Source organism: Oncorhynchus mykiss, chromosome 28 (assembly GCF_057628025.1).
Source record: "Oncorhynchus mykiss isolate SJ-2025 chromosome 28, ASM5762802v1, whole genome shotgun sequence".
In the NCBI taxonomy this organism is placed as follows: domain Eukaryota; kingdom Metazoa; phylum Chordata; class Actinopteri; order Salmoniformes; family Salmonidae; genus Oncorhynchus; species Oncorhynchus mykiss.
In genome coordinates, this window is record NC_143049.1 from 7,199,926 (window position 1) to 7,216,453 (window position 16,528).

At 44.9% G+C, this 16,528-nt stretch overlaps 1 protein-coding gene across 4 annotated transcripts in view; it reads left to right on the top strand.

Annotated features, from left to right (window-relative positions):
* The first annotated feature begins 3,197 nt into the window (after window positions 1-3,197).
* The window catches only part of LOC110508396 (EMILIN-3), a 35,078-nt gene continuing 21,747 nt past the window's right edge, over window positions 3,198-16,528 (top strand). For all 4 annotated transcript variants that reach the window (XM_090225679.1, XM_090225680.1, XM_090225681.1 and 1 more), the window contains exon 1: window positions 3,198-3,937. In XM_090225679.1, coding sequence (XP_090081805.1) covers window positions 3,738-3,937 — 200 coding nt within the window. In that variant the 5' untranslated portion in view covers window positions 3,198-3,737. The remainder of the gene's footprint in view (window positions 3,938-16,528) is intronic.

The window sequence follows — 16,528 nt, forward strand, 5'->3', positions numbered from 1 at the left end:
AGACTGTGTGAATCAGGCCTTCATGGTCGAATTGCTGCAAAGAAACCACTACTGAAGGACAACAATGACAAGAAGAGACTTTCTTGGGCCAAGAAACACGAGCAATGGACATTAGACCGGTGGAAATCTGTCCTTTGGTCTGATGAGGTAAATTTTTATATTTTTGGTTCCAACCGCTGTGTCTTTGTGAGATGCAAAATAGGTGAACGGATGATCTCTGCATGTGTGGTTCCCACCGTGAAGGACGGAGGAGGAGGTGCGATGGAGTTGGGTTGCTTTGCTGGTAACACTGTCAATGATTAATTTAGATTTCAAGGCGCACTTAACCAGCATGGCTACCACAGCATTCTGCAGCGATACACCATCCCATCTGGTTTGCGCTTAGTGGGACTATCATTTGATTTGAACAGGATAATAACCCAACACACCTCCAGGCTGTAAGGGCCGTTTGACCAAGAAGGAGAGAGATGGAGTGCTCCATCAGATACCCTAGCCTCCACAATAAAAAATAAATGTATAAAAGTAACCTTTATTTAACTAGGCAGTCACCCGACCTAAACCCAATTGAGATGGTTTGGGATAGGTTGGACCGCAGAGTGAATGAAAAGCAGCCAACAAGTGCTCAGCATATGTTGGAACTCCTACAAGACAGTTGGAAAAGCATTCCTAATGAAGCTGGTTGAGAGAATGCCAAGAGTGTGTAAAGCTGTCATCAAGGCAAGTGTCACACCCTGATCTGTTACACCTGTCCTTGTGCTTGTCTCCACCCCCCTCCAGGTGTCGCCCATCTCCCCCACTTATCTCCTGGGTATTTATACCTGTTTTTTCTGTCTGTTGCCAGTTCATCTTGTTTGTTCAAGTCTACCAGCGGTTTGTCTCAGCTGCTGCTTTTCCCCAGTCTCTCTTTTTCTCATCCTCTTGGTTTTGACCCTTGCCTGTACTTACTCCGAGCCTGCCTGCTGTCCTGTACCTTGGCTCCACTACTGCCTGCCTTGACCTGTCGTTTGCCTGCCCATGTTGTTGCAATAAACATTGTTACTTCAACACAGTCTGCACTTGGGTCTTACCTGAAACCTGATACAAAGATTGGCTACTTTGAAGAATCTCAAATATAAAATATATTTGGATTTGTTTAACGCTTTTTTGGTTATTACATGATTCCATATCTGTTATTTCATAGTTTCGATGTCTTCACTATTGTTCACAATGTAGAAAAATGGAAAAGGAAAAACCCTTGATTAAGTAGGTGTGTCCAAAATTTGGACTGGTACATGGTATATATATATATATATATATATATATATATATATATATATATATATATATACAGTGCCTTGCGAAAGTATTCGGCCCCCTTGAACTTTGCGACCTTTTGCCACATTTCAGGCTTCAAACATAAAGATATAAAACTGTATTTTTTTGTGAAGAATCAACAGCAAGTGGGACACAATCATGAAGTGGAACGACATTTATTGAATATTTCAAACTTTTTTAACAAATCAAAAACTGAAAAATTGGGCGTGCTAAATTATTCAGCCCCTTTACTTTCAGTGCAGCAAACTCTCTCCAGAAGTTCAGTGAGGATCTCTGAATGATCCAATGTTGACCTAAATGACTAATGATGATAAATACAATCCACCTGTGTGTAATCAAGTCTCTGTATAAATGCAACTACACTGTGATAGTCTCAGAGGTCCGTTAAAGGCGCAGAGAGCATCATGAAGAACAAGGAACACACCAGGCAGGTCCAAGATACTGTTGTGAAGAATTTTAAAGCTGGATTTGGATACAAAAAGATTTCCCAAGCTTTAAACATCCCAAGGAGCACTGTGCAAGCGATAATATTGAAATGGAAGGAGTATCAGACCACTGCAAATCTACCAAGACCTGGCCGTCCCTCTAAACTTTCAGCTCATACAAGGAGAAGACTGATCAGAGATGCAGCCAAGAGGCCCATGATCACTCTGGATGAACGGCAGAGCTCTACAGCTGAGGTGGGAGACTCTGTCCATAGGACAACAGTCAGTCGTATATTGCACAAATCTGGCCTTTGTGGAAGAGTGGCAAGAAGAAAGCCATTTCTTAAAGATATCCATAAAAAGTGTCATTTAAAGTTTGCCACAAGCCACCTGGGAGACACACCAAACATGTGGAAGAAGGTGCTCTGGTCAGATGAAACCAAAATTTAACTTTTTGGCAACAATGCAAAACGTTATGTTTGGCGTAAAAGCAACACAGCTGAACACACCATCCCCACTGTCAAACATGGTGGTGGCAGCATCATGGTTGGGCCTGCTTTTCTTCAGCAGGGACAGGGAAGATGGTTAAAATTGATGGGAAGATGGATGGAGCCAAATACAGGACCATTCTGGAAGAAAACCTGATGGAGTCTGCAAAAGACCTGAGACTGGGACGGAGATTTGTCTTCCAACAAGACAATGATCCAAAACATAAAGCAAAATCTACAATGGAATGGTTCAAAAATAAACATATCCAGGTGTTAGAATGGCCAAGTCAAAGTCCAGACCTGAATCCAATCGAGAATCTGTGGAAAGAACTGAAAACTGCTGTTCACAAATGCTCTCCATCCAACCTCACTGAGCTCGAGCTGTTTTGCAAGGAAGAATGGGGAAAAATTTCAGTCTCTCGATGTGCAAAACTGATAGAGACATACCTCAAGCGACTTACAGCTGTAATCGCAGCAAAAGGTGGCGCTACAAAGTATTAACTTAAGGGGGCTGAATAATTTTGCACGCCCAATTGTTCAGTTTTTGATTTGTTAAAAAAGTTTAAAATATCCAATAAATGTCGTTCCACTTCATGATTGTGTCCCACTTGTTGTTGATTCTTCACAAAAAAATACAGTTTTATATCTTTATGTTTGAAGCCTGAAATGTGGCGAAAGGTCGCAAAGTTCAAGGGGGCCGAATACTTTCGCAAGGCACTGTATATAGATATTCCCCTTTCTCTAATCACCAATTGTATTATTCATTTTTTACTGTTATTGTTGATGTCATATAGCTTTAGCAACAGTGGCCTTGCCATTTATGCTAATAAAGCTTATCTGAATTTGAGAGAAAGTATGGGGTTGTTCCCCTGTGTCTGGGCTGGGTAGCATTTCAGGGCAGGGCTAAGGATAGGGGTAGGGCCTGGGGAGGGACAGGGGATATACAAATGGCTACTGCCTGTCAGCCTGCCCCCTCATAGTCAGTAGTAGAGCAGGCTGCTCCACACACACACCCTCATATACACACAGAGCACAGAAGACGGAAGAAGCTGAGTCAGAAACGTCCCCCCTTTCACACACACACTTGCATGTGTATATAGATATGTGGCATTCCTAGACACCATCTCTATCTCTCTCTCTCCTTTACTTTACCTTTGGTTGTGCTCTCTCCCTCCCTCTTTCCCTCTTCCCTTCTCCTTCTCTAGTTTTCCTTCTGCTCTGCCTGTCACTGGCAGTTGTCTGAGAGAGTGTGTGTTGAAGAAAACAGAAGAGAAGAGGTGCAGGACGGGTCAGGATGCTGTGGACTCTGCAGATGTATGCGTCTACAGGTTTCCCTCAGGGCTGACTGAAGACCAGACAAAAACACTCGAGGCACCAGGATCCTAACACACAGCTTGTCTGTTTTTTATGCATCTCCTTTGGTTCTCAATCGGTCCATCAGTTGTTCATCTTTGTCCTCCTTTTTTGGTGCTTTTCCACGGGTTATTTTGGAAGCCACCCAGAAGAGAAAATGAGGTCCAGGTTGCCTCAAGTCGCTTTGCAGCCCTTTATTCTAGGACTGTTGCTGTCACTGGTGGACGCCAAAGGAACCTTCTATGGAACAGGCCATGGGAACCCGCTCTATGGAGGAGGCCATGGCAACAGATACAACCTGTACAAGTCTGGAGTCAACTCACACTACACCCCGGGCAAACCCTTGGGCCGACACAAGTAAGTAAGTGCACCTCCTGAAACTGTCTCTAGCCTCACCTGTACAAGGAATACTTTGTAATGACTTGGATTCATACAGCACCTCGCCAAGTGCTCAAAGTGATTTACATGGCAATAGGGATATCCATTGATTTCCATCTTATGCAAAGCCATTTACAATACTACAGGGGAACCCACCTCCAACTGTGTTTTCACTTGAGCAACACATTACGAATGGATAATAATAGTATGGTTAACATATCGCTCCAATAACACTGTCTGAATTGACTCTCTCTCACACACTGTCAGCCTTTCTCTACGGTTCACATTTAAAACCATCTGTGACTGAGGATTAACATTATGGAGAAACAATGACATGCTGCATTATGGAGACAAAGATAAGGTTATAAGGTTTATTGTACAGTGGAGGGCTGAGCTGATGACCGGGGTATTGATCTTCTGAGCTCTGTGTGTGCCCGTGTGTGTGTATGCGTGCATGCCTTTTTGTGTGTGTATGTGTATATAGAGGGGGGGGCTCAATTAAAGGCAGAACTAGGAATGCTAAACTAGTACCAGGGCTTGTTGCTTTCTGATTCTGTTTTAGTCGTGTAGTAATTATCAATTCAATCAAACCCTTATTTTTTGTGATCAAATGGTTTTTATTGTTAACGTTTAGACAAGTACACGTGAACAACCCCCTCCCCCACAGGACTTCCTAACCCATAGTTAGATTCCTGGGTCACAATAGCAGTCTTACAGAGATACGCTGATGTAAGAACCATTGTGTCTTTCACTTGCTCCATGCGTATATGCTACAGATATGTCCATGTTTATAATGTCCATGAGTTACAGCAGCCACAGCTGTCTGTTTAAAGAATGAGGAGCCTGCCAACACGAGGTCTCGTTTTTCTGGCCCTTGAATGTTTTGGTACACCTACTGGAGAGCTCCTCTTTATCTACACCCATTCAGCATCGTTCAGACCCTCATAAGCCTTAGCCCCAAACCAGCACTTTAAGGATTCACGTCAAGACTAAAAGTGGTAAAAGTAGTAGCTTACAATAAGGAATAACTCCAGGTAAAAATACCCAATCCTTGGCCTATATCCTAATCTGACAATGGTGCACGTCATGTTGTTTATCACATTACTGTCTCTGGTAAGCACACACTATCAAAAAATAGCTATGTTGATTTGACTCATGCACAGGATACAGAAGGTGTACACGGTACATGTCAAAGATATAAAGTGTCCAAATAAAAATATTGTATAAATATTTTATAATTATTAGATGACACATGCCCAACACGCTTGTCTAAATTGATAAGTCATGTGAAGGAAATGCTATAACCACCCCTAGACATGTACACATGTTCATGAAATAAAATAGATGGCCGTAATCACTCGCAGACACACCTGGCTAACTTGATGTGTCATGTAATCATCTGGTGAAGTGGAGTTTTTTGTTTAGGCATGTAGTTAAACGATGAGCCGGCTTAATCCCAACTCATACTACTACCAATACAAACATTGTCATAGATTTAGTATTAATCTGCAGGTAGCTACAGAGCTAACTAGGTTCAACGTTAGCAAGCTAACATTAAGCTATAACTGTAAAATATACACAGGGAGTCAGGAAGCAGGTGCAGAAGGTGAGTTTAATAATAATAAACATGAAGATCAAAACAAGATTGAAAACATGAGATGCTAAATTCAGGGAAGAAATGTTGTTGAGAAAAAAAGAAAAAAAAGTTGTAGTTTTTTTTGCCCTCATCAATCTACACACAACACCCCATAACGACAAAGCAAAAGCAGGTTTTTAGACATTTTTGCCAATGTATTACAAATAAAAAACTGAAATACTAAATTTACTTAAGTATTCAGATCCTTTACTTAGTACTTTGTTGAAGCACCTTTGGCAGCGATTACAGCCTTGAGTCTTCTTGGGTATGATGCTGCAAATTTGGCACACCTGTATTTGGGGAGTTTCTCCCATTCTTCTCTGCATATCCTCTCAAGCTCTGTCAGGTTGGATGGGTAGCGTCGCTGCACAGCTTTTTTCGAATGGGTTCAGGTCTGTCTCTGGCTGGGCCACTCAAAGACATTCAGAGACCTCTCCTGAAGCCACTCCTCATTGTCTTGGCTGTGTGCATAGGGTTGTTGGTTTGTTGAAAGGTAAACCTTCGTCGCAGTCTGAGGCCCTAAGTGCTCTGGAGCAGGTTTTCAGAATCTCTCTGTATTTTGCTCCTTTCATCTTTCCTTCAACCGTGACTGGTCTGCCAGTCCCTGCCGCTGAAAAACATCCCCAAAGCATGATACTGCCACCACCATGCTTCATCGTAGGGATGGTGCCAGGTTTCCTCCAGATGTAACGAATGGCATTGAGGCCAAAGAGTTCAATATTGGTTTCATCAGACCAGAGAATCATGTTTTGCATGGTCTGCGAGTCTTTAGCTGCCTTTTGGCAAACTCCAAGTGCGCTGTCATGGGCCTTTTACTGAGGAGTGGATTCCGTCTGTCCTCTCTACCATAATGGACAGATTGGTGTACTGCTGCAGAGATGGTTGTCCTTCTGGAAGGTTCTCACCTCTCCACAGTAAAAATATGGTGCTCTGTCAGAGTGACCATCGTCTTCGCGGCCACCTCCCTGCCCAAGGCCCTTCTCCTCTGATTGCTCAGTTTGGCCGGGTGAACAGCTCTAGGAAGACACTCTGTGGTTCAAAACTTCTTCCACTTAAGAATGATGGAGGCCACTGTGTTCTTGGGGACCTTCAATGCTGCAGAAACGTTTTGGTACCCTTCCCTAGATCTGTGCCTCGACACAAGCCTGTCTCAGAGCTCTACGGACAATTCCTTCAATTTCACGGCTTGGTTTCTGCTCTGACATGCACTGTCAACTGTGGGACCTTATATAGACAGGTGTGTGCCTTTCCAAATCATGTCCAATCAACTGAATTTACCACAGGTGGACTCCAATCAAGATGTAGAAACTACTCAAGGATGATCAATGGGAACAGGATGCAAATGAGCTCAATTTCGTGTCTCATAGCAAAGGGTCTGAATACCTATGTAAATAAGGTTATTTTTATTTACATTTGCAAAAATGCTCTGTTTTACAGAGAATGCTGCGACAAACAAAAAACATTCATTCAGCGGCAGTCCTGTGGGTCGAAAACACCTCGTTGATGAGAGGTCAAAGGAGAATGGCAAGAATCGTGCAAACTAACAGGCTTTCTGACCACCAACAGGAATATAACAGTGGTGTGCAGAACAGCATCTCGGAATGCATAACTCGTTGGTCCTTTCACGGATGGGCAATTGGAGCAGACGACCACTCTGGGTTCCACTCCTATCAGCTAAATACAAGAAGTAGCGGCTCCAGTGAGTACGCAATCACCAACACTGAACAATTTAGGATTGGAAAAACATTGCCGGTTCCTGTTACATCATGCAGAGTCAGGATTTGGCGTAAGCAACATAAGTCCATGGCCCCATCCTGTCAGGTGCCAACAGTATAGGCTGGTAGTGGTGGTGTAATGGTGTGGGGTATGTTTTCCTGTCACACGTTAGGTCCCTTCATTCCAATTGAGCAATGTTTCCATGCCCAGAAGAATTTACGCTGTTCTGGAGGCAAAGGGAGGTTTGACCAGGTACTAGATGGGTGTAACTAATAAACTGGCCACTGATTGTATTTTGGGTAGGTTAAAACCTTACTACTACCAGGCAGGATCTCCTCAATGTCAGGCTTGAGGCTTGTGACAAAATAACAACCCACCGGGCAAACTACGTAATTTCAAACGTGGATAATTGGGTTTGGCTGAGACGTTGATCGATGAGATTACAACATGGGAGACCAAAGGGTAGCTGTAGATAGATTTGATTCTCCACTAGGTGTTGCTGCCCAGCCTATTGTGTTTTTTTCTAATAGTGGATATAATGCTGAAGATCTGACCAAACAATAGATACACCCCCCCTTGTCTTCAGAACAGCCTTAGTTTGTCAGGGCATGGACTCTACAAGATGTCGAAAGCGTTCCACAGGGTTGCTGGCCCATGTTGACTCCAATGCTTCCTTCAGTTGTGTCAAGTTGGCTGGATGTCCTTTGGGTGGTGGACCAAAGGACACACATGGGAAACTGCTGAGTGTTAAAAACCCATTGCAGTTCATTACACAAACCGGTGTGCGTAGCACCTACTACTACCCCGTTCAAAGGCATTTAAATCCTATTTTCTTGCATATTCACCCTCAGAATACACAATCCATGTCTCAATTTTCTCAAGGCGTAAAAATCCTTCTTTAACCTGTCTCCTCCCCTTCATCTACACTGATTGAAGTAGATTTAAGTGGTGACATTGTCACGACTTCCGCCGAAGTTGGTTCATCTCCTTGTTCGGGCGACGTTCGGTGGTCAATCCACTTTTCATTTTCTATTTATTTTGTCTTGTCTTCCCACACACCTGGTTTCAATTCCGTCATTGCACCCTCTGTTCCCCCCCATGTCCTTGTCTGGAATAGTTTATTATAAGTGCTTGTGCACGTTATTCTGGTGGCGACGGAGGGTTCTGTACCCATTGTATTTATTATTCTGTTTATGGGGATTTTTATTATTAAACTGCACCGTTGTAACACAGTTTTTGCTCTCCTGCGCCTGACTTCTTTGCCGCCTGTATGCACCCCAGAATTCCGGACCAAACTTATGGAGTCAGCAGGAGCAGGTACCCCGGGTATAGGGGTGGAGGAGCACGTCCAGGAGCACGCAGCAATGCTCCACCATCTTGCCATGGACCACGTAGTCCAGACAAAGGTAAACTGGGAGAGACAGGGAGTTCTACCAGCGCCTCCACCAGCACAACTGGAGTCTCCACTACACGCGCCTCCTTCTCCTGGTCCCAGTGGGATTTGTCTCTCCCTTCCCCAGGAATACGATGGGACGGCTGCGAACAGCCAGGAGATCCTGTTGCAGCTAGACTTGGCAACCATCCACCCAGCTCCTTTGGGCCGTGAGAGGGTGTCCGCCTTCATATCGTGCCTCACCGGGAAAGCCCTGGAGTGGGCCAACACCGTGTGGAGAGAGGGAGATGCTGTATTGGACCAGTTTGAGGAGTTCATCAGCCTTTTCTGGGCAGTCTTCGACCACCTGTGTGTGGGTAGAGCGGTGGGTGAACACCTCTTCCATCTGAGGCAGGGGACGAGGAGCGCCCAGGAGTTTGCCCTGGAGTTTCAGACCCTGGCTGCCGGCGCGGGATGAAGCGACAGGGCCCTGATTGACCATTATCGCTGCAGTCTGCACGAGGATGTCTGTCGGGAGTTGGCCTGCAGAGACACCACCCTCACATTTGACCAGCTGGTGGACCTGTCCATCCGGCTGGATAACCTGCTGGCTACCCGCGGACGTCCAGATCGGGGTCTGTTGATTCCATCCCCCCGCACCCTTCTCTGATACCCATGGAACTGGGAGGGGCGGTGCACAGGGAGACCGGAGGGGGTTCCAGCTCGTGCACCATCTGTGGCCGCAGAGGTCACACTGCCGGTCGGTGCTGGGTTGGTTCCTCTGGGTATCAAGGCAGCAGGCAGGGCGCTCTGGCGTCACCCCAGGTGAGCCGGCACCATTCTCACCCAGAGCCCTCTGTTGCACATATGTTTTTGTATGTTACTTTTCCTGAATTTTCCCCGCATTCCCAGCATAAGGTGCTCGTCGATTCAGGCGCGGATGGGAATTTTATAGATAGATTGTTCACCCAAAGTTTAGGGATCCCCATTGTTCCCGTGGCTGTGCCTTTTCTCGTTGACGCCTTAGATAATCGACCATTGGAGGCAGGGTTGATTAGGGAGGCCACCGCTCCTCTGGGCATGGTGACGCAGAGAGGTCACAAGGAGAGAATTAGTCTCTTCCTTATTGACTCTCCTGCGTTTCCTGTGGTGCTAGGCCTACCTTGGTCGTCTTGTCATAACCCCACTGTTTCTTGGCAACATAGGGCTCTCACGGGGTGGTCGTGAGAGTGCTCGGGGAGGTGTTTAGGGGTTGCCGTTGGTGCTACTACGGTGGAAAGTCCAGACCAGGTCTCCATCATGCGCATTCACCCTGAATATGCAGATTTGGCTCTCGCCTTCTCCAAAAAGAAGGCGACTCAATTACCACCCCATCAACGGGGCGATTGTGCGATAGAGCTCCTGATAGACGCTGCACTTCCCAAATACCTGCGTCAGGGGTACATTTGGTCCTCCACTTCACCTGCCTCCTCAAGTTTATTTTTTGTGAAGAAGAAAGAGGGAGGTCTGCACCCGTGTATTGACTATCGAGGTCTGAACCAGATCACTGTGAGGTATAGTTACCTGCTACCGCTCATAGCCACAGCGATTGAGTCAATGCACGTGGCTCGCTTCTTCACCAAACTAGATCTCACGAGCGCTTACAACCTGGTGCGTCTCCCGGATACGAGTGGAAGATGGCTTTCATGTGCCCCTGGTGCGCAGAATGCTTGGTCGGCCTGTTGGAGCATGACCTGTATGTCAAGGCTGAGAAATGCCTGTTCTTCCAGCAGTCCTTCTCCTTCCTAGGGTACCGCATTTCTACCTCATGGGTGGAGATCGAGAGTGACGGCATTGCAGCCATGCGTAATTGGCCGACTCCCACCACGGTAAAGGAGGTGCAGCAGTTCATAGGGTTTGCCAACTACTACCGGAGGTTTATCTGGGGTTTTGGTCACGTAGTGATAATAGCTTTCACCTGAATTCACCTTGTCAGTCTATATCATGGAAAGAGTAGGTGTCCTTAAAATTTTGTATATTCAGTGTATTTTATAGGTTTGTCTATGTTGAAATTTGGTTACTATGATGACATAATCCTGTGGTTGAAATGTCACCCTCAAAACAGCATATTATTTTGATTACTTTTTTTAACTCCAATGTATTTTCCACGTAGATTCCACATCACAATACGTTGAACATTACGCTGAAACGACGCTGATTCAACTATTTTGTGCCCAGTGGGAAGTGTGTGTGTGTGACTTAAGTTTGTCAATGAAGTTATGACTGTGGTAAATTTGACTGAATTCCAGCCTCAGAGTAATTCAACTGTACATTAGATCTACAGTAAGGGGCCAGAATGTGGCTACATTCTTTGTGCTCTAATGCTAGTAAAGCTTTTAATATGTTCTGGTCACCACCAAATACTTACTCAAGTGATAACATACAGTACAGTAGCTGGATCTGGGTTTTTTCTCCCTTTTCCTCATTTGATCATAAAACTTAAAAGGATTGTCATTGCAATTCAATTATTACATACAAGAAGAACATAGGAATTGATAGGAGTGATGCTGAAAGATGGGACTGTGAAGAACATTGCTGTGATGACTGTGAAGAACATTGCGATGTTCTGCATTGTAGAGAAAGAGTTCCACATGGCAGGTTGTTGTTTGGCCCTGGGGGTTTTCCGTTCTGTCATTTTCTGTTGCTTGGCTTCCCCTGAGAGCTGTACCACTCTGGACAGCAGCCCAGCTACCTGCTGCTTTCCTCTACCAGCCCCAGCAGACAGACCCTGACCCAGCCCAATTTAGTCTTTACCCACCCTCCTCCCTCCCCACCCCTCATTACCCTAATTCACCAGGGAGACAAACCCTTTCCTCTACCAGTCCCAGCAGACAGACCCTGATCCAGCCCAATTTAGTCTTTACCCTCCCCCCTCCCTCCACACCCCTCATTACCCTAATTCAGCAGGGAGACTAACCCTGACCCAGCCCAACTTAGCCTTTACCCCCTGTTTTACCCACCTCACCCTTACTTCTCCTAATTTTAATTCCCTCAGAGAGAGGGTCTGACTTAACAGTTTTCATCCCGACCCTCACCTACACGACATACTCACCATACCATTGCTCACTATATCTCACACACCCTCTCTCCCTTTCCTCAGTCACTCTCTCCCCTCAACCTCTCCTTCTCCCCATCACTCGATCTCACCCTCAACCTCCCCCTTCCTCCCTATCTCTCAACCTCCTCTTCCATCTCACCCTTAAGCTGATTATCTGGAATTTATAACACATACAAACACAACTAAGATGATAACACACTTGTACAAAGCTAGGTAACAAAATATATAGCCTAGAAATCACTACATAGAATTAACAGATCACAGCATTCTCTGTCAAGTCTTCAGCTGTGGGTCTGTTGGTGTTTTTTTCTTGTTCGTTTTTTCAGTATTGTTGCAATGGAACATGTGATTCAACAGACGTTCTGCCCCGTGCTGACTGGGAGGGAATGTGCCCACTCCTCATTGTTAGTGACAAGGAAGACAATGATCACAATGGCTACAACTAAACTGCATGTGATTTACACAAACCACAGAGGGCTACAGGGGGAGTATTGGTGAAAGGTTGTGTTTTTCACTCCAATCCTGCTCATTTGGATGTTGTCGGAGTCAAACAGACAGGCCTGGGTGAGATCTTTAAAGATCTCACAAAATCATTTTAGACCCAAGCCACCCCCTGTACCCAGACTTTGAACTAATCCCCTCTGGGCGCAGATATAGGGCACCCCTCAGCAGGAAAAACAGAACTAGACAATAATTTGTGCCAGGTGTGATATCCCTCCTAAATAGCTCAGTCTATTGTTCCTATCGACTCAGTAAGGCCAGCAGGCTAGTCTCTTTTTATTGGTATGTGCAGTTGAAGTCGGAAGTTTGCATACCCCTCAGTCAAATACATTTGAACTCAGTTTTTCACAATTCCTGACATTTAATCCCAGTAACAATTCCCTGTTTTAGGTCAGTTAGGATCACCACTTTATTTTAAGAATGTGAAATGTCAGAATAATAGTAGAGAGAATGATTTATTTCAGATTTTATTTCCTTCATCACATTCCCAGTGGGTCAGAAGCTTACATACACTCAATTAGTATTTGGTAGCATTGCCTTTAAATTGTTTAACTTGGGTCAAATGTTTCATGTAGCCTTACACAAGCTTCCCACAATAAGTTGGGTGAATTTTGGCCCATTCCTCCTGACAGAGCTGGTGTAACTGAGTCAGGTTTGTAGGCCTCCGTGCTCGCCTACGCTTTTACAGTTCTGCTCACAAATTTTCTATATGATTGAGGTCAGGTCTTTGTGATGGCCACTCCAATATCTTGACTTTGTTGTCCTTAAGCCTTTTTGCCACAACTTTGGATGTATGCTTGGGGTCATTATCCATTTGGAAGACCATTTTGCGACCAAGCTTCAACTTCTAGACGGATGCCTTCAACATATCCACATAATTTTCCTCCCTCGTGGTGTCATCTATTTTGTGAAGTACACTGCTCCCTCCTGCAGCAAAGAACCCCCACAACATGATGCTGCCACCCCCGTGCTTCACGGTTGGGATGGTGTTCTTCAGCTTGCAAGGATCCTCCTTTTTCCTCCTAACATAATGATGGTCATAATGGCCAAACAGTTATATTTTTGTTTCAACAGACCAGAGGACATTTCTCCAAAAAGTATGATTTTTGTCCCCCGGTTATGTCGATATAGGACTCGTTTTACTGTGGATATAAATACTTTTGTACCCGTTTCCTCCAGCATCTTCATAAGGCCATTTGCTGTTGTTCTGGGACTGATTTGCACTTTTCCCACCAAAGTACGTTCATCTCTAGGAGACAGAACGCGTCTCCTTCCTGAGTGGTAACACAGCTGAGTGGTCCCATGTTATTTATACTTGGGTACTATTCAAATCAAATTAAAATAAAATCAAATGTATTTATATAGCCATTCATACATCAGCTGATATCTCAAAGTGCTGTACAGAAACCCAGCCTAAAACACCAAACAGCAAGCAATACAGGTGTTGAAGCACGTTGGCTAGGAAAAACTCCATAGAAAGGCAAAAACCTAGGAAGAAACCTAGAGAGGAACCAGGCTATGTGGGGTGGCCAGTCCTCTTCTGGCTGTGCCAGGTGGAGATTGTAACAGAACATGGCCAAGATGTTCAAATGTTCATAAATGACCAGCATGGTCAAATAATAATAATCACAGGCAGAACAGTTGAAACTGGAGCAGCAGCACGGCCAGGGGGACTGAGGACAGCAAGGAGTCATCATGCCTGGTAGTCCTGAGGCATGGTCCTAGGGCTCAGGTCCTCCGAGAGAGAGAATGAAAGACAGAAAGAGAGAGCATACTTAAATTCACACAGGACACCGGATAGGACAGGAGAAGTACTCCAGATATAACAAACTGACCCTAGCCCCCCCCCCCCCGACACATAAACTACTGCAGCATAAATACTGGAGGCTGCGACAGGAGGGGTCAGGAGACACTGTGGCCCCATCCGATGACACCCCCGGACAGGGCCAAACAGGAAGGATATAACCCCACCCACTTTGCCTAAGCACAGCCCCACACCACTAGAGGGATATCTTCAATCACCAACTTACCATCCTGAGACAAGGCTGAGTATAGCCCACAAAGATCTCCGCCGCGGCACAACCCAAGGAGGGGTGCCAACCCAGACAGGAAGATCACATCAGTGACTCAACTCACTCAAGTGACGCACCCCTCCTAGGGACGGTATGAAAGAGCCCTAGTAAGCCAATGACTCAGCCCCTGTAATAGGGTTAGAGGCAGAGAATCCCAGTGGAAAGAGGGGAACCGGCCAGGCAGAGACAGCAAGGGTGGTTCGTTGCTCCAGAGCCTTTCCGTTCACCTTCACACTCCTGGGCCATACTACACTCAATCATAGGAACCACTGAAGAGATGAGTCTTCAGTAAAGACTTAAAGGTTGAGACCGAGTTTGCGTCTCTCACATGGGTAGGCAGACCATTCCATAAAGATTTAGCTCTATAGGAGAAAGCCCTGCCTCCAGCTGTTTGCTTAGAAATTCTAGGGACAATTAGGAGGCCTGCGTCTTGTAGCGTACGTGTAGGTATGTACGGCAGGAACAAATCAGAGAGATAGGTAGGAGCAAGCCCATGTAATGCTTTGTAGGTTAGCAGTAAAACCTTGAAATCAGCCCTTGCCTTGACAGGAAGCCAGTTTAGGGAGGCTAGCACTGGAGTAATATGATCAAATTTTGGGGTTCTAGTCAGGATTCTAGCAGCCGTATTTAGCACTAACTGAAGTTCATTTAGTGCTTTATCCGGGTAGCCGGAAAGTAGAGCATTGCAGTAGTCTAACCTAGAAGTGACAAAAGCATGGATGAATTTTTTCTGCAAAATTTTTGGACAGAAAGTATCTATTTTTGCAATGTTACGTAGATGGAGAAAAGCTGTCCTTGAAACAGTCTTCTTCAAAAGAGAGATCAGGGTCCAGAGTAACGCTGAGGTCCTTCACAGTTTTATTTGAGATGACTGTACAACCATTAAGATTAATTGTCAGATTCAACAGAAGATCTCTTTGTTTCTTGGGACCTAGAACAAGCATCTCTGTTTTGTCCGAGTTTAAAAGTAGAAAGTTTGCAGCCATTCACTTCCTTATGTCTGAAACACATGCTTCTAGCGAGGGCATTTTTGGGGCTTCACCATGTTTCATTGAAATGTACAGCTGTGTGTCATCCGCATAGCAGTGAAAGTTAAGATAACGCTTTCGAATGACATCCCCAAGAGGTAAAATACAGTATATAGTGAAAACAATAGGGGTCCTAAAACGGAACCTTGAGGAACACTGAAATGTACAGTTGATTTGTCAGAGGACAAACCATTCACAAAGACAAACTGATATCTTTCCGACAGATGAGATCTAAACCAGGCCAGAACTTGTCCGTGTAGACCAATTTGGGTTTCCAATCTCTCCAAAAGAATGTGGTGATCGATGGTATAAAAAGCAGCACTAAGGTCTAGGAGCACGAGGACAGATGCAGCGCCTCGGTCTGATGCCATTAAAATGTCCTTTACCACCTTCACAAGTGCAATCTCAGTGCTATGATGGGGTCTAAAACCAGACTGAAGCATTTCGTATACATTGTTTGTCTTCAGGAAGGCAGTGAGTTGCTGCGCAATAGCCATGTCTAAAAATGTTGAGAGGAATGGAAGATTTAATATAGGCCGATATTTTTTTATTTTTTCTGGCTTTTTCAAGAGAGGTTTTATTACTGCCACTTTTAGTGAGTTTGGTACACATCCGGTGGATAGAGAGCCGTTTTATGTTCAACATAGGAGGGCCAAGCACAGGAAGCAGCTCTTTCAGTAGTTTAGTTGGAATAGGGTCTAGAATGCAGCTTGAAGGTTTAGAGGCCATGATTATTTTCATCATTGTGTCAAGAGATATAGTACTAAAACACTTGAGTGTCTCTCTTGATCCTAGGTCCTGGCAGAGTTGTGCAGACTCAGGACAACTGAGCTTTGAAAGAATATGCAGATTTAAAGAGGAGTCCATAATTTGCTTTCTAATAATCATGATCTTTTCCTCAAAGAAGTTCATTAATTTATTACTGCTGAAGTGAAAGTCATCCTCTCTGGGGGAATGCTGCTTTGTAGTTAGCTTTGCGACAGTATCGAAAAGGAATTTCGGATTGTTCTTATTTTCCACAATTAAGTTGGAAAAATAGGATGATCGAGCAGCAGTAAGGGCTCTTCGATGCTGCACGGTATTGTCTTTCCAAGCTAGTCGGAAGACTTCCAGTTTGGTGTGGCGCCATTTCCGTTCCAATTTTCTGG